This window comes from Colius striatus, chromosome 2, assembly GCF_028858725.1.
Source record: "Colius striatus isolate bColStr4 chromosome 2, bColStr4.1.hap1, whole genome shotgun sequence".
Classification (NCBI taxonomy): Eukaryota; Metazoa; Chordata; class Aves; order Coliiformes; family Coliidae; genus Colius; species Colius striatus.
The window spans coordinates 99355188-99379244 of record NC_084760.1 but is presented as its reverse complement, the minus strand read 5'-3'; the positions used below and the strand labels follow the sequence as shown (position 1 = coordinate 99379244).

At 40.2% G+C, this 24057-nt stretch overlaps 1 protein-coding gene across 1 annotated transcript in view; it reads right to left on the bottom strand.

The window, feature by feature from the left end:
• Positions 1-23397, bottom strand: part of RPS6KA2 (ribosomal protein S6 kinase A2) — a 167860-nt gene extending 144463 nt beyond the window's left edge. Inside the window, exon 1 of the mRNA XM_061990216.1 lies at positions 22874-23397. Within this exon, the coding sequence (XP_061846200.1) occupies positions 22874-22972 (99 nt within the window). The 5' untranslated portion in view covers positions 22973-23397. The remainder of the gene's footprint in view (positions 1-22873) is intronic.
• Between the last annotated feature and the right edge of the window lie 660 nt (positions 23398-24057).

Genomic DNA, 24057 nt, shown 5'->3' with positions numbered 1-24057 from the left:
ATTCTGTGATCTGTGAAGCCTTAAGCTTTAGCTTTCATTATACTATAAAGCATTACTTTTATATTCCATGTTAAATGGAATCTTGCCTCAGCAAGCAACACTGGCTTATATCCTGAAAATGTATGTTATAATTTTAAAGTCAAGACCTAAATTTTATGTTGAAGACCTCACTTAAATATACTATCAAATGAAGTGATATCAGAAAGTATTTTTAAAGTCAATACAACTGGTTTTGAAAGGGACATTACTTTTCAGAACTATGGTGGCAATATTAGTAAATAAAATTATTATTGAAGAGTTAAATAAGTGACCTTTTTTTGTACACCTCTGATGCTTTTTAGCCACAGAGTCACACAAATGGTTTTCTGTCTCATATACTCTACACAAATTAACACAGCATTTTTTTTAAAACTGGCATGAGCCATGTGTTCTCATTAGCTAGTAACCTTGACAAATGAAAATGTAACACTTTGGGCCCATTTTTTTCAATAAAATTAACATAATGGACTCTGATCATAAAGGAAAAAACTCCAGAATCTGTTGGCTTCGATTCACTGTCCAGGCTTAGAGGAATGCAAATACATGAACTATGTAAAAAGTAAAGTACAAGTGAGATTTTAAGAATTATGAGCATTTTTGTATTACAGAATAATTAAAACATGATCTAGAAAAAACATATGTGTAATAACCCAATAATATCATGCTAGTGCTATTTTCAAGATCATGACTGTAGTCCTGTGATCATCAGTGGATGGTGTAAAGGGGAAGGGTCCTCTTTCAGCAAAACACTTAAAAAAAAGCTTGATTGACAGATTGCTCTACTGAATGTGCCACAGAATAGTAAAATCTGCCTTGGAAAGGATGTTATTGAAAATGGGAAATGAAGTTTGCTGGGCTTATGTCCCTAACGTTTTAGGTTTCTACAACAATCAGGTTTTGCTGACCTAGCTTTGCTATCTTTGAACACGAGGAAGAGACATTGCCTGGTAGGCAGATATAATTATGACCAGCCACAGTCCTCCTGCTAGGTTTGCTTCCACCTTTCAGGGAGATGTTTTATTGCATTCCCCTGTAATACTGTGCCTGGAAGATGCATGCTCTTTGTTGGACTTTGTTATTCTACAGTAAAGTGGGAGCCTATGGATTATCTATCACTCACAGGATTTCCAGCCAAAAACTAGAAACACCAGAGAGGATATTAGCTTTCCTCGGCTCAAACCCTGCATGTACAGCAGGAGTTACCAATTGTGATTCACCACAGTGTGCGTTGCAGGGAGGGAGAGGCAAGATTTGCAGAGTACAAAACCAGCTGGGAAGAACAGCTGCTGAAACAGTCAAAACAGGTTTCTTTTTTTTTTATTTTTCCCAGGCATCCAGCACTCCATGCTTCTGACAAAAGTTTCTCAGCCTTGTGTTGCCTACCTCTTCACTCCAGCTCTCTCAATATCCTCCTTTCTCTGCCTTAGACTTCACTGGGCTTCCTTTCCTCCACTCTGACTTGGTTTTCTCTCCTCTTTTCTTTCATTTTACACTTAGTTCTAAGGGAGCCTTCCTCTCTTCCAGAAGCACTGCATCTTCATCAGTCCAAGTTTTGCCAAACTTCCTCTCTCTGCTATAGTACCTTATTGCCCGCACCCCTATCACATCCCCTACTTACAAAATGCTCAGAGAACTGTCTGTCTTCACAATCAAAGCACCTAGTACATCCACAGCTTTTCCTACTTAGCTGGTGGGTACCAAGACAGAATTCTCATAGTCATCGTAATGATTCCTCAACTGAACTGAAAGCTCACTGCTTCTCTTACATCTCTGGTGTGGCAAAACATCTTAGAAAGAAAAGTATTTGCAACCCCTCATTACTCTCTGACATCCAAACCTCCTCACAGGCATGTCCAGGACTCGATGTATGGACCAAAGGAGTCAGGCTATGGTGGCTGCTGATCCCCAGGAGGGGACAGGCTGGAAAGTCTGAAATGAGCTGTCTGGAGCAGACAACATAAGAGAGGCAGATGTGTGTATACATTTGTGCATGAATTTGTAAGCACATGCCTATACACATCCAAGGAATAATCTCAGGAGCCACAACTGGGGGAAGCAGGCAGTGGCCATGGAAAATCTGAGATGTTGTATGTGACTATGCTGGGCAAAGAAATGGAAGTCTTCAACTTGTCACTACCTAACTGTCTGTTTGAATTACAATCTCACATAAATACATAACATTTAAAGTTGCATAAGACATCTATTTTTGAGAATAACAGCTAATGTGTAGGGCTCCAAAAATGCAGAGTTCCATTACTAATACATGAGAACAAGCTTTATTTATTGTATAGAAATCAGACTCCTGCCCATTTGCTTTGTTAATTCATGGTTGTCTAAACACAGACATATCAAAAAATCACAGAATCTTAACGTTTGGAAGTGACCTTCAAAGATCATCTAGTCCAACTCCCCTGCCAGAGCAGGATATCCTAGAGTAGGTCACACAGGAACTCATCCAGGTCAGTTTTGAATGTCCCCACAGAAGGAGACTAAACAACCCATCTGGGCAGCCCGTTCCAGTGCTCCAGCACCCTCACAGTGAAGAAATTCTTCCTTGTATTTCTTTGGAACCTCTTGTGTTCCAGCTAGTACCCATTGCCCCTTGTCCTATCATTGGACATCACTGAGAACAGTCTGACTCCATCCTCCTGACACAAATATGGAAATATATATTTGTAAACATTAATGAGATCACTCCTCAGACTCTTCTTCTCCAAGTTAAACAGCCTCAACTCCCTCAGGCTTTCATCATAAGAGAGATACTCCACTCCATTCATCATCTCGGTGGCCCCTGAACTCTCTCCAGCACCTCCCTGTTCTTCTTGAACTGAGGGGCCCAGAACTGGACTCAATGTTCCAGATGTGGTCTCACGAGGGCAGAGTAGAGAGTGAGGAGAACCTCTCTCGACCTACTGCCCACATCCCTTCTAATACACCCCAGGATGTCATTGGCCTTCTTGGCCATGAGGGTACATTGCTGGCTCATGCTCATGCTGCTGCCCACTAGGACTCCCAGGTCCCTTTCCCCTACACTACTCTCTAAGAGTTCATTCCCCAGCCTGTACTGGTACATGGGGTTATTGTTTCCCAGATGCAAGACTCTACACTTGCCCTTGTTGAATTTCATCATATGTAAGAAGTGCTGGCAGTAAAGACTTCCAATATCAGAAATAATGCCAAATAATAATACATTAGAAAATAATCTAAATTGCATCTTAGATAACCTTCTTGGAAAAAGCAAACAAACAAAAAACAAACAAAAAAAAAAGTCATGGAACAATTTTGAGCCTGCAGGAGGCCCCCAGCTTTTAAGACCAATTGCATATTGCTGTTTAACATTGGATGAGTACTGCAATCTGCAGCCTTCTCCTGTCAGGGGCATCTTGGTGTTACTTGCAATAGAGAGGTCAAGATCTTTTATTACTGTGCTCTCACCAGTCCAGTCTTTTCAATTAATCAAGTACCTGTTCTGATAGTGTAAAATCAGGAAATAAAAACAAAACCTTGCAGATACACCCACAGATTTTACCACTGGGGAGAATATGGAGTCTGTAGTATTTTGAAAACTATTGAGCAAATGGCCTACATTGCCTTTACTCTGCATAATTTTCTACTGTATTATAATTGCAGTTACTGGTTCTTCCTCAACACTAAGTAGTATTTCTGGACAGTGAGAGCAAAAAAAGTAAACTCGGTCCAAAACATCTCACTACACATATCTTTCAGTTTAAAGCTTGAGCAGTTACAAACATAAAAGAATGATTTAGACTTTCAGGCTATGTTAACAATGACTTTTACAATGTTTCTGCCACCAGAGAACGGTACCAACTTCTGTCTTTTTCTGTATGGATGGAGCTGGCAGCTCTGGGAGGGGCTGGTCCTGCCAGGAGGCGAGCAGAGGCGACCGTGGGGGATTTGAACAGCCCCCAGGAAGCGCAGCATGGCAGTTGGTGCGGGCAGGAGGAGTAGGAAACAACTTGCTACCCACACTGAGAGACAGAATCCAGGGCAGTGCTCCAGTCTCAGGCTAACAAGATGGTGAGCACCCACCTGAGAGATAAAGCCAGGCCTGAGAATGAGAATACTGTGAGGAAGATCAATGCATCCACCCAGGTGGAGCTGGGTAGCAAGGATGCTTCAGTGCGAGTGGACTGCAGGGGCTGTTTAGGCTCATCTCCTGGTAAGGTAAATATGTGTGATAGGTATCTGGAAGTCCAAGAGCTACAGCATCAGGTAAAAGAACTGCAATTAACTATTAGTAGTCTCCAAAGTATTAAAGGAGTAGAGCTAGAAATTGACAGATGGTTCCCACAATCAGGTACCAGCTTCCACTGAAAATAAAATGCCTTGGAATGTGGTCACACAAAAAGCAGGGCTCTGCTTCACAGCACTCACACCCCAGTGTCCCAATCAATATCAAATTTGAAGCATTAACAATGAAAGACATAGATAAGCAAGGTCCAGTTGAGGAAATCTCAACAACCAATCTGCCACCAACTGCTCCACTAGCAACTGGCAGCAGGCACTGCAAAAAGCAGCAACGGGTGCTCATTATGGGTGACTCACTGCTAAAAAGCACCAGGAGACCCATCTGCTGACTGGACAAGGAGACACAAGAGGAGCTGCCTGCCAGGAGCCAAGATCCAAGATGTGTCTGAGAAAAGTGTCACGTCTTGTCAGAGACATGGGCTACTATCCCTTACTCCTCTTCCATATGGGTATGAATGACTATGGGTCATGACATTACCACAGACAGATCTTACCTTGCTTGGGCAGGAGGGGTAAGGGCTGCAGAAAAGAGAAGAAATGCAGGGTCCCTGTTTCTCCTCTAAGCCAGTCTAGTGATTGGAGTCTGTTAATTGCTCTGGGTCAGCAATTTGTGTTAAAACAGAAGAAAATAAAACTAAAACCAGTAAGAGACCATGGCAGGAAGATGTCTGAAACAGCACTTTACTATTTTTCACTATTTTTGCCATTCCATTAATTAATGTTTATGTTCTGTTCAATACAAAAAATTAATCTCCCCAGCCCTCCACTCTGCCAAAGCAGATTGTCCAGGAAGAGTTACCTGTGGTACCCAGGACTGTTCTGCTGACCAGCGTGTGATCAAGGTTTCATGTCTGGTTTGGCGCTTATGCTCTGGTCATGTTAACCCAGTTCGTTATAGGCTGTTCTAGTGAACAGAGGGATGTTCTGTCTGTCTCCTTTCTCTCATAGACCAGTTATGCTGTGGATAAATATTTTTTTTCTTTTTTTTCTATCTCTGCTGTTCATTCTCAAGTCTGTTTCACTCTCTCTCCAGATTTCTTCTAGGCCCTACACCATCTGCCTAAGCACTCCTTCCCTTTATGCACACTGTTGCATTCTATTCCTTCTCTGTCTATGATCTATATTTAGTTGTTTTCCTGTTTATACACCCCCCCAGAGAGGGGTATTGTTGAATATGACTAGTCAGGAAGAGAAACAATGCGGTTAAAGCATAAATCCTTTCAAAAGAGCAACTGGGATGAGAAGCCATACAAGACTGAGCAGGATTGAGCTTTTTTTCCTAAGATTAATCGGAAACAGAGCTGAATATAAATCCATAAAACCCCTTAGAGCAGGCTGATCAAAGACAAAGAACACCTAAGTAGGGGAAGAAACAAAGGCAAAGAAATGCATGCAAACTTTTTTCTCTTTTGACACTTCTTGCTTTTGTGGGGTTTTTTTCCCATAAGTAGGATAAAACAATTTGGGTTTGGCAACTTTACAATATCTGTATCATTTTGCTCAAACTAACAGAATTCAGACTGCATACACAATGAAAGCTCTGGGAAAAGTGTACTTAAGAGACTACTGGGGAGTTCAATGTTGGTTGGTCCAGAAACACTTAAAAGTGCCTTTAGTATAGGAGTAGTAAGCATGGCTCTCAAGAACTTGGCTGCAGCGCAACCAAAATCGGGACAGATGAGAATCCATAGACTCACCATGATGGGACAGTAAAGAACAATAATCCAGTGTTCACACCACGAGGAGTATTTTTCTAGTTTAATGGACAGTTGCACAGCAAACAGTGTCTCCCATCTTCAAGTTTCTTATATAATAAGTGGCTGTGAAATACAACACTCATGCATTAACATTGGAGAAGCTTGATAGCGTGGGTATTCTCCATAACTAAGAGCTATTTATCTGTATGAAATGGAGCCTTTTCAGTGGAGAACACAGAAATCTATGATTTGGATCAAAAGAAACATCTTCAATTCTGCTTTGGAGTTTTACCATTAAAATCGTGCAAGCAGTTTTGATTATCATACAGAATGAATAGCTCTGATAATCTTCAACATTATGCTAGTAAATGCACTGGCAGCTAATAGAGAGCCTTGGGTGCAAGTCATTTGTTTCCCTGGTATTACTATGAAAACAAAAGCTGGAGGACTTGGTAAAACATCACAGAACTTTGAAAAAACTCCAAAAAGGTATGCAAGTAGTGATTTCACGTTTCATTTTGCTGGGTGAAAATCCATGTTTGTCACTAGTAGATAGTGCACACCTGGTAAGAATATCTTTCAGTACTTTGGATTTAAATAGGAGTGTGGATCTGCAGGACTAGCAGACATTTCCTGGACAAAAGGTGTCCACAGCCTTTGCTATGACACCAGAGTGGAGGACAAAGGGAGTAGAAATATAGGCAACTGAAAGATCACTGGAGTTTCAGGGAAGGGGCCTTGAAGAATGACATGCTCTACTGATCTTTTTTGCTTCAGTTAGTGTCAAGAATGAATGTTTATAAGGTATTCTAATAATGCACCCTGGATTGTTGCTCTTTACTGTCCCACCATGGTGAGTCTATGGATTGATTCTTATCTGTCATGATTTCTGTTGCGCTGCAGCCAAGTTCTTGAGAGCCATGCTTACTACTCCTATACTAAAGGCACTTTTAAGTGTTTCTGGACCAATCAATGTTGAACTCCCCAGTAGTCTCTAATATTTATAATGTATGTAAGGTTCTCCTTCCCCTCTACTCTGCCCTGGTGAGGCCTCATCTGGAGTCCTATGTCCAGTTTTGGGCTCCTCAGCTCAAGAGGGACAGAGAACTTCTGGAGAGAGTCCAGTGCAGGGCCATCAAGATGATCAGGGGACTGGAGCATATTCTTTATGAGGAAAAGCTGTGGGAACGGGGGCTGTTTAGTCTAGAGAAAAGGAGACTGAGGGGGGATCTCATTAATATTTACAAATATCTAATGGTGGATGTCAGGAGGTTTGGGCATCACTTTATTTTTGTTGTATCTAGTGATAGGACAAGGGGTAATGGGATGAAGCTGGAACACAAAAGGTTCCATTTAAACATATGAAAAAACTATTTCACTGTGAGGGTGACGGAGCAGTGGAACAGGCTGCCCAGAGGGGTTGTGGAGTCTCCTTCCCCGGTGGTCTTCAAAACCTGCCTGGACTTGATCTAGGTGGACCTAGAGGTCCCTTCCAACTCCTACCATTCTATGACTCTGTGATTTAAACAAGGGGAGACAATTAGCTTAGTCTTCAGGATGGGCTTCAGCAGTGGAACAGAGGATGCATCTGAAGCAACAGGGAAAAAGATTATTTCATTAGCAGCACTTTTCAGGGGCAGAAAAAGACCAAAAGGGAAAAAAGCCTTCACTTGTGAGGAAAAGAGATGATCTAGAAAAATGGCTAGATCATGACAAAAAAGGGGAAGGAACAGGTGAGAAATCGTTCAATCATGCCCTGAAAATTGCTTTAAGAGGATTGATGATCCCAAAAGGGAGAAAAAATTTCAAACCTAAGTTACACAATACTATTTTGGGGAGAATTTTCCATGAATTTAAAAAAGAGTAAACTTTGTGATAATTTTCAGTCCAAAAGTAATATTAGCAGCAAAAACATGAGCTGATAATCTGTTTGGTGTCCAGCAGAACTAAACAAACCTTTACCCTGAGTCAATGAGAGGTTGTGTATGGTATTAAGAGATCAAACTCTAATCCTATTAGTAGTATTTTCCACGGCAAAGATGCTATACTATCTGTATTTATGCTATTACATGCATTATTCATAGAAATGCTATATAAGTAAACACACAAAATATGCCTGTAATTACAACGTATTCCTTATATGTTGCATAATCTGAATCCTGTTCAGAAACTTTCCTCAAAAAGATCAAAATACCAGTAGGCATTATTTGCCTTTGTTCCCTCTATTGCAAACAACACAACAGACTGACTGACAAAAAGACATGTATAATCTGGTTAGTGTAAAACATTTGTTATATGTGCCCACACAATTCCCCTTCTCTCCTGTATGCATTAGCATCTCATCTATAATTCAGAGGCGAAGTGTAAGGAGGCTGTAGAGAATAGGTCAGTTTTAATTCCAGGTTGTGGGGCACACGTACATATCCAGGGTTTGGCTAAGAAATTTAGCAGCTCCACGATGTCACCATGAGCAACCTTGCTTTGCTATTTACACATCCTGCAATCATTGGAAAATGTCAAAAATTTGTACATTGACTCACCTGACCATTCAGTATGAAAAGATGAGACATCAAACTACCTAAGTGATTTGATAGTGTACATAATCCTTTTCAACACAATTTTTTAGTAATTATTGTAACACATTATTTCAAGGAGAGCTTGAGTAAAAAAACCAGCATTATTCTCAGACTTGCTTACTCCAAAGATTCCTGCCTGAGGACTCCTCATTGCACACTCCAAAGCCTCTCTTACTAGACAGTCCAAACACCCACTTTTATCCAGAAAAATTAATTATTCATGTCAGCAAAGACAGTATCGGCTAGCAAGACAGAATGTTTCAAGCAAATACTGATGGTCTATTATAATTCTGAAATGAGCATTCTAAAACCTTCTGAGTTACTGTACTGTGATAATTTTTCTGATTAATTCTTACCTTGGCAGTCTGCACTTTCTACTAACATCTATAGAATTGTTAATATAATTCTACTGATAAGTCAGTCATTTTATGTTAAGTTCTGGGAGTTTTTTCTCCATAAATTAAAGTATAACGCTTCTTTTTTCCCCTCAGTGCACCATATTATAAGGAGCTCCAAACAGCCATCTTTAATATTTCAACACAAAGATGATCACTAGATTCCACAGAGGACAAACAGCCAGCATCATGCTATGTTGCCTCCCTCATACAAAAAGCACCTCAGTAACCTGGACAAAATACGGCTACTAGTTACCTCTTCTGCCTCACCCATTAGATTAGAAGTAGGAATTACTAAAACAAAAGAGCTAGCCTATTTCATAGTGTGGAAAAAATATTAGTAAAAGCCTGCACTATTGTGATAAATAATCTCATTAATGGCGACTATAGTGTTTCAAAGCCCAAGTATTTATACAGGTAGACAGATTGATCTACTTGTTTCTGCAGCAAATCCAAATACTCTCCTCACAAAAAAAAAACACCCTGGTTTGCTTCCTGGTATTGAAATATAGAAACTATTTTGTAGACAGTGCAGTGATGAACTTCATTTCCCCTTGTTCTCCTACCATCTGCCTCTACTTCACTTCTTTAGTGCCAAGGAGTAGTATGCTTCCACTTTTTCCCCTAATCCTTAATTTTGTAGCAGTGGTGGTGTCTCTTTGTCTAGCCTCCTATTTTCATGAATCTTACAGGAACATTATGTGTTTAAGAACATTATTCTTCTGCCTATCTCTGTTGTTTCACAGAAAATGGCCAGACAGGGTGCACTGGGGTGTATTAAAGTGTGTGTATAAAGCCTTATTTCTTTATGAAACTAAGCTAAAAATGAATCCAAATCAAAATTCAGGTTTTCAGTGATTTCCTGTGTTCACACACCAACAGTCCCTATTCAGACAACCGCACTACAAACACACACATATTGACACATCACTGATTCAGAAAGATAAATGAGAAACAATATAAGACCCTGACATTTTAGTGTGCATACAAGGGAACCAGCCCCAGCGGCTCAAAATTTGCATAGCTGGATTTCAATTAATGAAAATAGAGACAATGGTCTTGTGCATACACATGTATCAAAGTGCCTGCCACCTACAACTCGACCGTCTCTTTCTCCTATACCTTGAAGTCTTTTCAGTTTCAGAGGAAAGAACAAGACACTCTCTAATATCCAGTAAGATAACAGTTAGAATTACACTGAGGAAAAGGGAGACTGTGGATTTAACAACTTCAATATAATTTTAGAGGTCAAGTGCACAGAATACTGTGATTTCAGATCCAGACGTGTTGTCATCCTACACTTTAACTTCCAGATCATGAAAATTTAGCTTGCCAGGTTCACAGACTTGGCGAGGAGATTGCTCTCCTTTACATGTCCAGTTATGAGGAAACCAGTTTTGTGCTAGCCCAGAAGCTGGAAATAATTTAAGACACACTGAAATAGAAGGCAACATTTGTTTGGTGTAATCCTTGTTGGTAACTGGAGGTCATCAACCAGGAGACAGACAGAAGGCCAGGAGATTTACCTAGAGTAAGTTGTTAATGCATTCTGTTACATCTCATGTTCTGTTAAGGAAGAAGGAATACTGCTGTACCAACACCACCACCAGCTTGGTAATGTGTTAAGTGTCACAACAAAACCAATGCAAGTTTTCTTCTGATTCAGATCTGCTTAAAATTCCAGGAGGGAAAAAAAAGAGCAGCTTGATTTGCTCTTCCTTCTGCTTTCAACTGCATAGGTTTGCATTGGTTTAGGCTTTAGAGCATTGTAAATTTAAAAGGAGAAGCAGCCCTTAACTAGCAAGGTAAAGTGCTTTGAATCAAGGCTCTTTTTATCATAAATGCCTAAGTTAATGCAGACTGGTTTCAAATTTGTCAAGAAAATCCCAAGATGAAAAACCACACAAGTTTAGTCCTTTCAGTACGTTGAAATAGATGATGACCAAGCAGAAACATCACAAAGCCATCAGGCTTTGTATGACTTCACATATCGGAAATGACAATAGTCCAAAATTGGCGGCTGATTTCCACTTTGAGGCATTTGGTTCAAAGTTCAAAAGAAAACCCAGAGAGTGAAAACGTGGCCAAAACAGGAAAAAAATTGTCATGCAAAGCAAAATGGTAACATGGATATGATAGATGCCATAGTAACGGTGCTTTGAAAAAGCAGAGTACGGTGCTGTGAAAATGGTACTATAAAGAGCTAAATTCCCAGACAGACATTCATGCTCAGTCAGAAGCAGAGTTGAGTCAGAGGTATGAAACCCTCAACAATACATTTGGGAGCCTGTGATGCAAGGGGCCTCTAGGAGGTTTTGTTGCTGCTCTTTCCCTGAAAGAGAAATGATCTCAGACATCTGAAGTATGGAAAATAGGACTGCAGAGCCATTTAAAGAGAAATAGGTAAGGACTAAGGTATATGAGGCGGGGAAGACATTTCTGAGATATGTCATAAGCTCTGTATTTGGGATTTGCTTTGGAGCTATCTGATAGTTGCATAGCCTCAGAGCCGTGTCTCCTCTGAATCAGCACTTCCTCAAATAAAGCTTTGTTTCTACTGATGACTCCCGAGTTACTCTGGTAAACTGAGGGTGGAAAGCACCAAAACAGAGGCAGTACAAGAAAAGCAAAAACCCGTGATTCCCATTGTCTGAATCTAAAGCATAAATTTAAAAAGCTGAATCAGATGAATGACAGAGCAAGGGAGAAGGATAAAGGGAAACCTCTGAGAAGGCAAAACGAGAGTTTCAGTAGACACCACGAGTCAACAGCCTGGTCTCAAGGGCACAGTTACCATGAGTACAGAGCTCAGCATTTCTTCAGTCCAGCTATGGGACACTACATGCTAGTGCACAGCGTGTTCAAATTCTCGACCTTTATTTACGACAAGGAAGGAAAGCCTGAAGACAAGAGTAAAGAATCATATCCCAGGAGGACAGAACAACTTCTCAGTAACTAGAAAATGAGGAGTTGATGTGCCTCCCTGAAGAGATGATACAAAGTCTCTGACAGCCACAGGTCTCTGATCACCAGAAAGATAAATGAGTTCTTGCAGACCATAATGGTACTCCATGGACAGTGCTCTATTCTTATTTCTGTATCAGTCCCAGGAGGGTCACATCAGCAAAACAATTTAAAAAGGTGCAAAGGGCAAGCTTTCTCTTAGATCTGCCGTGTACAGTATCTTAAATGTTTTGTAAGTCACTGCTTCTCTGTACATGGGTTATAATTGCCTTGGTTGTGCACATAGAGAACAACAGGGAAGAACAGATGAACAGGAAAGAAGCAGCAGAGAAAAAATCTAAACTAATCTGTGAAAGAACAAGTAGGCAAGAAAGGACGCAAAGGAATGGTCTGTTTTTTGATTAATAAGACTCTTTAAAGAACTCTGTTTTTGAAATTACCTAGGTTGTCTGCAATAGAAAAGACTACGTTTTTAAACCATTCATTTGATATGCATTATGAGATGGAAATGCCAAATCAGAACTTAAGACTTTCCTTGCAACTCCAAGGAACAACTTCCCTACAGAAAAGGTGTCCAAGAACATCACAAATGTTCACGTGTCATAGTATTTCTTTCAATACAAACATAACTCAAATGAATTTTTTGGCTTCTTTTATAAGCCTGTTACAGAAGGAAAAAACACTTTTAAACGAAGCAGGGGAAGAGCAGGTAGTTGGAACCACTCACAGAATTATCTTTTCAAAAGCAAATGATGTGACCAGTTTTCAAAAGCAGATTGGCATGTAAACTTTATCCTGATGTTTGGAGAGAATATTTTAAGAATTACAGTTTGGAGAAAATGAGTATCTTTTGGCAGATAATCACTATAGGTGGTGTATGCTTTGGAAACAGCAGACCTAAGAACCACGAATGGCATTCCTTCTGATGTCCCATATGAACTTTCCCGTCTGGGAAAAATTAGAAATTTCTTTGCTGGATTACAAAATACCAGTTGTTGAGAAGGCTTTTAGAAATTCACCTCATAACATAAAAGATGCCATTAGACTCTTTTTTTCAGCATATGGTCTTTCAGAGAAAAGTAAACACTGAGTGAATTTCTCCACTGTGCAAGAAGGGATGCTATAGCATCGAAGGCATGAACAGCCATAGGAAGGGAAAGAGAACATCTGAATGCTGCCATATTTGCACCGCTGGAACAGAGGGAAGTTGGCAAGTAGATATTATGAATACTTACTCTGCAGGCATACTAATTCTGCTGCCCACTATTCTTACCAGCACTGTCACTCTATATATTATGATGTGACAAGCTTTTCCAGAAAAATGTGGAAAAAAAGGGAAAAGTAAGTGCATTTCAAGTATGTTTTTGAGTAAAGATTCTTTAAAAAAAAAAGTTGAAATTCCTGGGCAAAAAAACCTCCAGTAACAGACTATGGGAAACTGTAGTTTCTCTCCAGCTTTGGTAACACTGGTGACTTTTTTTTCTTTTTTTTCTCATATCAGTTTGCAGTTAACATGGTATGTGAAACTTTTTTCAGAACCAAGTCAGTGCCCTAAAAGTGCACACTCTTATGACATAAAAGCTGCTGACATGTGGATAACGTACATTGAAAGTCTTCAAAGAAGAAAGTTTCCCCTTGCTTCCTCTCAAGCTTAGTTTGACCCAACCTCTGCTTTACACATTTTCTTCTTCACAGCTGCTAAAACCTTTTCAAGGACAAAGAAGGCTTCAATAATGAAAATGAAACAGTTTTATTACCTTAGGCTGGCAGGCATCATAAATATGGACAACTCTGCAATTCTGGAAAGACTGAGAGAGATTAGCTGATGCTTGCTTCAGTGGGGGCTTTCCTGCCTTTACACCACACAGTGCTTTTTCTGTTGTGAGTACAAGTGACACTTCCACCCACTTCTCAGAAAGCCTAAACACATGATCCTCCTTTGGAAGGAGAAGTTGAAGAGAACTGACCGAATGCAGAAGTAAGAGACAAATTAACTACCACACTTTCCTTTCCTCTTTTTGTACCTGTTTTCACTAGTTACTGCATACAAAGGAGAGGGTAACTCCCAAGGGTGGGGGAATCTGGAAAACACAGATACATTCTGTGCTCCAGAGGGGCATATGTTCTTCCAAACTGAGGAGCTGCAATGTGTTTGAAACCAGACGTGAAACAGCAACACTTTAAAATTACTTTGTATTCCCATCACATGGAAAAAAAATTCACCTTTTGAAAACACTTGGTTTAGTTATCTTGATAGTACTTATTTAATAAAATGTTAATTAGTTCCTTTCAAAAGAGAAAATTTGTGATTTTTACTTGCCAGGGAAAAGCTTCAAGTCTTTTCAACATAAAATGTTACTAAAAAACTTTTGAAGTATGTACTATTTAACACCTGCACACATTTAGAAAGCAAAAATTCGAATTCCGTGATATGAAATGGACTTGAGCTGTGTCAGGGAAACAATCTAATAGAAAGCCTTGCTTTCAGATTATAGTATAGTAATAATTGCAACGCTTCATTATATAGGAATAAAGTGGGTACAGTCTGTGCAGACTAGCAGCAGATCCAGCAGGGTTTAAGATATTTAGGCAGATGACTTTAATGCAACTATAACATTTAATTGCTGTCCCAGGCATTTTCTAGTCACAGACACAGAGTGCCTCATACAGGAAAGACTGGTGTGGAGATGTGCTGACGCAGAAGTTACAAGGCAAAGATATCTGCCAGAGTCACTGGACCTGTCTAATAGTTGCCCTCAATGTGGAAGTGGAGAAGACAAAGTTGAACTGCTGCACAATTTTCTTTATTACTCACTAGCGAAACAGAAAATTCCACTAAAAGTAAATACTCTTTCCCTCTGACCAAAACACCAAATATCTGCCCAAGTCTTTTGCTGATTTGTCAGGAAAATGGCTCATATAAGCATATATGATGGAGATTTTCTTTCATAACTTTCATCAGTGCTGCTCACAATACAGATCAATTACTAGCACAGTTGGTCCTCTATCCGAACACAAGACCAAGGTACTGACTTCTGCGGTGGTCAGACTTGACAAACACCAAGAATACACCCTATTTCTTCAGACCTTTACCACCCCCCAAAAAAAAGGATCAATCCCAAACCACTTTCTACAATGTCCAGATATTTCAAACTAATAAGTTTGAACTTCTTCAAAGATTTTTCAACAGTTACCACCACCACCTAGCTCATTCACTCTTTAAGGCATACAGCAGCCTGTGCCACACTGCTAGCTGAAGGAATTACCGGATTCCTCCTCTCCTAGGGACATGGTAAAGATTTGAGTCTGGAATACATCCTTGTGCTAATTTGTATATGGAGATATCTAAGGCCCGGTGTTGTAAGTAAGGACAAAAAATACTTACAAATTCAGCACAAATTTAAGTTTGCTTTGTAGTTTTCGTGGTCAACCTCTAACATTGGAAGTGTACTTTTTAAATGATATTTCATTATTATTATTTCATTTTTTTGTAGTAGAAACAGCAGCCTCTATTAACTTCTGTACTTTCAAACTAAATTTCCATGCAGATATTAGAAAATATCTAATCATACCTGTTTTCTCCTTATTGAGTTTACAGAACTTAAAAAGTACAACATAAAACCCCAGACCTTGAACATATATACATGTGCATAAAACATATTTCCCTTGTTTACATGAGAAAAAAAAAAAAATCTCTTACCCTGCTCACCATCACTCTCAGCTCACCAGTACTTTCTGCTCATAACATATAGCAGAAGCTGTCTCCACCCACCCAGCACTCAGATATCCCGAATGAAGCCCCATCTTGCAGCACTGAGCTGACATTGGCCTGTTAGGCAACACAAGAGTGTGTCACAAAACTGGTCTGGAGGGTGGTACTTCAGAGAACACGCAGGACAGGGTAGCCTCTGTTGTTTAATAACTGCTAGAGGTGAATTTTATAGATAGAAACCACACATTGAGTTTTCCCCCTTGCAAAGCCCTCAGTTTTCTCGTAACAACTCTTGAAGAGAATCATTTACTGCCTTCTTCCAGTCATGCACAGGTCCAAATTTGGCCCTGCAGGAAAGAGGCGTGACACCCTTTAATTACACCTGGAGTTTATATGAGCTCATTTACTTAGTTTTCATGAGATATCTGGCTTTTAGCCAATTACTATCATTACTTATCATCTGAAAGCATGCTAGTGGCCTGTCTCCCTTGCTTTACCATGCACTGCTACACAATGCCTAATGATATCACTGCAATTTGAGAAAAAGGCTTTTCCTCACTGGAAAGATTGCAGTTTTGTCTTCTGCAGTCTCAATGTTTTGCACTTCTGGTATACTTGAACTCCTGGTGCTCAGCTAGATGACAGCTCTAGGCTCTCCCACATCCCACAGTAAAAGCAGCTCTGCTGAAATACTGATATTGGCAGCACATCTAGAAGTAGCAGAAGAGATTTCACAGCTAAAGAACGGCTGCTTCCTTCAGAGTCTTCCAAAGCCATGCTGTGGCTGCACTATGACCATATACACACCAGCTGAGGGAACCTGTATCCCAAACTGTTTGTCTGGGAAGCAGATCCCTGTGTGTGAATGCTAGCTATGCTGAGAGGACCTTGAATAAATGTATCGCTCACTTCCTTACACATCATCAGTCAGGAAGCTATTCTCAAGGCAGATTCAATGGTCTGCTCATTCTTTTCTGTTTCCTGAGGCTTTGTTCTCCAGGAAGAATAACTGTGCCATGTAAGAGCTCATGGCATCACATACATATAGAGAGTGTGTGTCCTGAGTGAAGAACTAATTGCTGCTTCTCTGCAGTACTTTGAGTCTTTCTTAACAGCAAATACTTTTACAGAATCATTGCATGACTGTGACTATAAGTCTTGTTAAGTGAACAAAAGGAACCAACTATAAAATATTTAGTTGAGGAGTATTTCTACTTGAGTAACTGGTAAATCAACATAAGGAAAGTTTTTGTTGTTTTGATTTCTGTCTACCTTTAGAAACAGTTCTAGTTATCTGTGAGGACACAAATGCAAAAAGCACATACAAGAGGAGTCCTCTCCTGAGGCTGGCAGAAAAATGGATTAATCAAATGTTTCTGACAATAAGTGCAGGAGAGTTCATCCCTCTGAAAACAGACTTTTTGTGCCACAGTCACACAGGCCACAATGTTATGAGCTAAAACCTTGAATAGAATTACACATTTTACACTTGCATAAAACCATTACTCCAAACTGATGCTAGGAAGGTCTCAGCTGCCCACAGGTCCTAACGAGTCCTAACGAGTCCTAACGAGTCCTAACAGGTTCAGCTCTCGCCCTCCTGAACACTCACACACAGACGCCCCAGGTTTGGGGAACCAGGGTGTTGCCCAGCCCATAGACACATTGGTGAGGCCTCTCCACTGCACTCATTTCATCGTTTGTTTGTGATCATGACAAAACATGTGCTCACCACACCAGTCATAAGGCATACATGTTCATGTCTCATCAGCTGATTGGACACGACCTATCCCACAATTAAATTAAAACCTTTTATCTCATATGAGAGCACCAGTGCCCTGCTCTGTGCCCAAACTGTGTGTGTACCCTGGCTATGTGACTAGAGTCTGTGTTTAATTGTGTGACGTGTGTCAGAATTGATCTGACAACAGTCTCTATAGATAGGGTCCATCAGCTCTGAACCGGACACCAAATGCCATCAGATCAAGGCATCATGCAGGTATTTATACGGTGAAAATGGAGCATAAAATGACAATTCAGATTCATCTTTGACAGGGAAGGAAAAGCTGAGACTGGCACAGGATCGTGCTCCTGAAGTCCCCAAATTTCAGAAGAAGGAAAGTCATTTTTCACACCCTGAGCAAAGACTGAGGAAATGGGACCTGAAAAGCTTTCAAATGCATAAAAATCCTGCTGCAAAGAAAAGGAAACAATCTCTTTTTCACAGTTACAATGGGTAGGGCAGGAAGATACAGGCTTAAATTGTCATAAAAAAAACTTGTGTTAGACATTAGAAAAATTCTCTGATGCTAAGGATAATGCTGCAAAATATACCTCCTGGGGAGGTTATGGACATTTACCATTGGAGGCTTTTAAGAAGAGGTTAGAAATACATCTTTCTTGGGTGGAATGGTTTGGATGTAGCTGATGTTGCCTTAAGAGGATGAAGGGGGAGTCCAGATTAAGGTTTTTTAGATTACTCCCAGCCCTATTTTTCTATGAGTTTTCTGTGGAAAAATTATCCCTACATCTACTTGCTTAATTTTCCCTTTCAGCAGTTACTCTGAGCCTTGTAGGAAGGAGTACAGAGCAGGACTGAGGTGCAAGCAAGTATTTGGGATAAATTCAGAAGTATTTGGAGAGTTGGGGAAAAATGTCTCTATTATGAATGCATTCAGATGTGGGTAAGCTCTCTTACCACCACAACCTATGTCAATAGATTGAATTGTATCAAAGGACATGAATAGTCATCATAATTTTTAATTTTGCAAATGGCAAATGCAGGGCACAGAGGTCTGAACCATTTGTAATGACACAGCACGTTACCAAAATGAGCCTGAAAAATGTATCTCCTGGCTCCTTAAGTGACCTGTCTGATAGACTACACATTCCTCCTGCTCTCCTTCCCCTGCCTCCCATCCCCCCAGCAAGCGATGCAAGACTAAAAATTGCAGCATTTCCTCATAGAAGTCTTGCCTGCAGCTGGGGGAAATCAGAATACAATAGTGTCAGTAACTTTTGCTGTAACAAGAACATACATCACAAAGATGATCATTACCAAGGGGATTTTTTTTTTTTTTTAATAAAAGCTAAAGCTGCCTCAGAACTTGCACCTTGCATAGTTGATCTTTGGCTGTTAATCCCCATCTCTGTTCTTTAACTTGCCTCTTTGTGACTAACCTTTGACAGAAAGAATATGTTCCTCTAGCAAGTTATTCCCTATAAAAGTAAAAAAAGAGAAGACAGAATAAAGTGCATACTACTGATAAAGAACAGACCTGTTCTTAAAAACAGAAGAGTTCACAAGCATTTCTCCAGCCCACTGTGCAAAAGAGGCAGCCTAGCTCAGCATTTGCTGACCACTTTCCTAAGGGTGCTGTAACTTCAGCCTGTAGGAAATCAGAATCAGAGTCTAAGATTAAAACCAAAAATCTCTCATAACAACATATTACAAAGCCTGCGCCAAACCTTCTGCACTATTCCTCACCAGACTACATAGGCTTGCTTCCATTTTCTGCATGCCAGCGCAGGAATCCATAGAGGACCCACACCCGAATCACCCACAGGAGATTCTGCCACTCACAACTGACTATACCAAGATGCACCAGGCCCCAAATGAATTCTCAATCAACCTGCAAGCCCCATACATAGATCAATCAGATTTTGGATTCGCAATTACTAGTAAGACGAAACAAGAATTAAAAAAAGCAAAGGATAGGATAATGAATTAAAAATAAACCAGGAATGCAAAAGTCAGATAATAGCTCCAAAAAAGACTCAAGGATAACGTTTTAGTTGGTCATTTTCTCAAACAAACAAACAAAAAAAACCCCAACCCAAAAAATAAACCCCAAACCAAAACCCTAAAACAACTCAAGAGAGGCTTCTGTCTTTCCTTTATGGAAAAAATAGAATCAAATTCTTTGCATGCTTAGGTCTTTCCTAGCTTATTTGAATGGCATATTTAACTTTTGATTTATAAATCGAGGGATATTGCTCATTGCCATGAGATGCATTCCACTGGGGCTCAAAGCCTTTAGCAGATCCACCTTGTACATACTTTCTCCTGTTGGTTTCCCAGTCATATTCATCAACACTCAGCAAGAACCATAAACAAAGCCCTCCTCGCAGATACACATATGCAGTTCCCATTGACTTAGCTGGATTTTCAGCTGACTTCAATAAGAACTCTGTGTGCATGCAGAAGGGCAAAACTTGGCTCTCCATATTTAATAAAATGACATCACTAGATACCTTATAAATGAAGGGCAATGCAGGACATACTGAAAAATAATATAAACTGAAAACCTGAATGTGTAGCCAAATAACTTCACATTTCAGCCAGGTTTTCCCAGAATAATAAAAAGGGCACACATTTTAGCGAAGATGAAACAAAGCCTCTTTAATATCTCATTTACCAGAGTGTGCTCTGCCTCCTTTAGTGGGATAAAGTGTGAAAGCCAGCTATCTGCATAAGGCAATGATCTTGTTGTCTCAGCTATAGTAATGGTATTGACATATGAAATGATTAAGTAAAGGTCAAGTTACAAGCAGTGATTTGCTAAGTAATTTTCTGCACCTATATCCTTTCTTTATAAATTATGAAGATCATTGCAAATGAATTCAAAGCGCAGCAGAACACCATAGTAGAAAAAAGTAATTATATGTTATTAATAACTAACATTGTATTATTTTGAATCTTCTGTAATAGTGACATTTCAAAGATATCAAATGCTTAAATCCAAGAGTATCTATCTAAAACCCTTCAACTCTGTTTCCCATACCGTCAAACACAGCAAGAAAAAGCCCCAAACAACCTAGGGACAACAGTCCCCTTCCAAATTTCAGATGACATCTAGCAACATGTACTTCTGTCAAGTACATTAGTTAACACACACACACTAAGCAAAGTAAAGCCACGTGTGTTTAGTCCATATTTCTTCCCTTTATTTTACTTTTATTCATTCCATGATGTAATAACCTGTACCTTTTTACTGCCTCTTAAAAAGTATCTAACTATTAGGATGCAGAAAATTCTGACTTCTAAAAGTCCAGCTACCAACAGGCTTCCTTGAATAACGCTCATTAGCCTGCAATTGCAAATTTATACACAGAGGTGCTCAAGGATGGAAATCACAGAGGGGGTTTGATGCTCACCTTTGGTTTTTTCCCCCCTCTAAAAGGGAACAACTCTGGTGATTTTCACACTTAAACAGCAGAACAGATTTTATGAATCATTTTTTCTTCCCAGTTGGAACAACCCCTATTCCCTGTTACATTGTAATACTGAGTCACTTTGCATAAAGTTGCTTATTACTGCCAAGTCAAGGGAGACAGGAGGGAAGTGAACTAAATGCTCTGAACTTCCATGTGCAATAGGATACATATCAGACTACTTCTTGAAGCAAATAACTTAAAATGAGGGTGGAAAAAAATCCAACCCACATTTCAAGACAACTCACATAAGGGACAATTATTCCACAAATACTGAAAAATTGCAGTAAATTTAACATAATACAATCAAAGCAGGTGTAAAGACTTCTTTTTAATTATTTTTTTAAATGAAGTGATGGTCTGGCCTGTTACAAATGCTGAGTTGTACTGGTCATTCCTGACAGAATATCAAGTTAAATAATTAGTATGGTGGAATCTGTTTCTATGGCACTGTCAAAGGAATAGTTGGGGCTCTGCTGTCTCAAAATCACCATCCTTCCTAAGATTGTGCACTGACACCGGCAGCCTATGAAGAGATTTGATTGTTTCAGAACCCTTTCCTGTAACTCTGAGTCTACTTTTTTCAGCTCTGACAGTGCATGAGGCTCAGCGAATTTACAGTGTGTTACAAGGAACATCTCTTTCAGCTTAGCCTTTGCGATTCTGGGTTCACAACAGGGAATAAAAAGGTTTCCCTTCCCTCTCTTCTCAGTTCTATGGGGTCAGGGCTGGTGCAAGGAAGAAGCTTTAACAACTTTCATTTATTAGTTTTGAATGCATAGTGTAACTACCTGATGAGTAAAATAAAACTAGTTACCTTATATGATCTTTTTCAAGAAAGTTGATTTTAAAGGGTTAAAAAAAAATCATCAGAACAGAGCAGCCAAAAACTCTCATTTTGTGCGTGTCCTATTTAAGCAATGACACATGAAGAACTTTATGTTCAAACAGTTACCTGGTACTTTAAATAGAACATCAAGGGAATAACCTTTTAAGATGTATTCACATAGCATGAGACTAATCCTCCTCCTTGAAACACTGGTGCAAATCAGAGTAACTCATCGGAGGTCAATTGAAGTACAGCAGCACAAAACAAATGTGAGACAGCAGGGAATCAGGCCCCATCTACCTCTATTTTAATGCAGAGGTTGCAGATCATCTGCAATGATTAAATGAACAATATAAATATACTGACATCTATTCAATTGATCTCACATCCTGCCGACTATTCACAGCTCCAAATATAGGGCTGAAGAACAATGGTTTGAGGAAGGGAAGCAGAAATCCTGGTTCTAACCCATTCACACATTCCTATCTGATAATACCTCTGACTCAAACTGCCTTCATCTCCCCTCACTGCTAAATCATTGTAGGTTTGACATCGTCCCCACCTCCTGAAGAATAACTTCTCCTTACAACAAAATAGGAAAAAAAATGAAAAATCAAAACCAAGAATCGAAACAAACTGAATAAAAAACCAAAACCCAGGATGCATAGGGGAGAAGATAAATGCAAAAAAGCCTGTGCAGTCCTGAGTACCTATGGACAAATAAGCAAGAAAATCACTAACATACTATGTATATAAAAAGCAAATTGATTAATTATTTGGAAACTTGGCACTGTGAAAGAATAGTATGTGGGTAGGGCAGGAAGATTAAAATATGAGATTATTGCAAAGTATGGTACCATTTGTGCTAATTAATGTGGATCCATAATTATTTCCTACAACTTCATGATGTCCTGGAACCAGCTTGCTCCTCCCCTGCCAGGCTGATAAAAGGATCCTTAGCAACACACTGAATATATTATGCAATGTATTGAATACTACAGAGAAAAAGAAGCGAATTACACTGAAACAAAGAACATCAGGTGCGAACTCCACCACCTCCAGAGAAAGATTACCTTTCAACTATTTATCATGTCAGCAAGCACAGACATTCTCTTCTGTCTCTGCTACCAGCATCTAACGTTATTTGCTACACCTAACAAAGTTAAGGTGATTTTTACCTCGAATCTACTTAGGCTCGAGCTCTTTGACCGAGACTTCTTGCGGAGGTAGACCGAGAAGAAGCGACGCACTGTGAACTTCTTCATGTTCATGTCCATTGCCCCGTCCCGGCTGCGGCGCGGCGCACGAAGGAGCTGCGGCGTGGCCGGGGAGAGCTTAGCGCATCCCGAGTGCCCACTATTTATATCCACAGGCAGGAGATCCTCCGGAGCGTCTGCTTCTCTTCTTCATCGAGCCCCGCACTGCTAGACCTGCAAGAGTGATGTTGCCGGAGCCATGGGAGGCTGCTGCTGGCAGTTCGGAGCATAAAGGCGTTCCACTCCCTCTCGCTTCCCAGTGTTTACATTTCGCTGTGGCGAGAGGAACTCTCTCTCCGCTCTCTCTACCGCTTGCCTTAGGTCCCTACTACATCCAATCAGGTTCTGCTTTGGCTGCATGCATAATCAGCTCCGGCAGATGACAGCTCCTGCGTCCCAGGCGTAGCAGGTTGGAGAGAAATATTAGATGTGTCTATTGCTTTGCACTCCCTCTCCTCTCAGTCAGGCTCTTTCAATTTCCTGCTTTCTGAATCACATGGGGAATAGGCACATGCTGCACTTCTGTTTTTAGCTCGGAATTTCAACGCTGCTATAATTACTGAGGGCTACAGTGGTCAGATCTGTGAAGAAATCAGCTCCCGCATGAGAGTCTCCTGAGAGAAGGCTGAAAGACGCCATGACCCCACTGCCAGAGCAGAAGGATCTGAACCTTCTTTAATTCAGGGGAATATGTATGCAAAATAACATTGCCTCCCCCTGAAATCGAAAAGCTTAAAATCCGGTTCACAGATTACTCGCCTGCTTTACATTAAAATACCTAACGCTGGCACGGCTCTGGAAATAGAAAGCACAATCTAAATGGTAAGTATTACTATTCTTATTGTACTACAGCAGGGAGCTACAGTCCTCCCAAGAGGTTAAATATGTACATCTATTTACAGGCTGTAATTTTGAGCTGCTCACTATACTGCAAGCATGCAGACTTACAGCTGAACCCCCCCTTCCCCAACATAATTACATTTTTCAGCTTTTCTTCAAAAACTAATGAATCTTAGTGTGATCCAGAGGCTGAGGAGCTTTCTTTGCCTGCTGCACACAGCTCGAGCTCCTTGTCCTTGGCACACTTTCCTTTCTGACTACCAAAG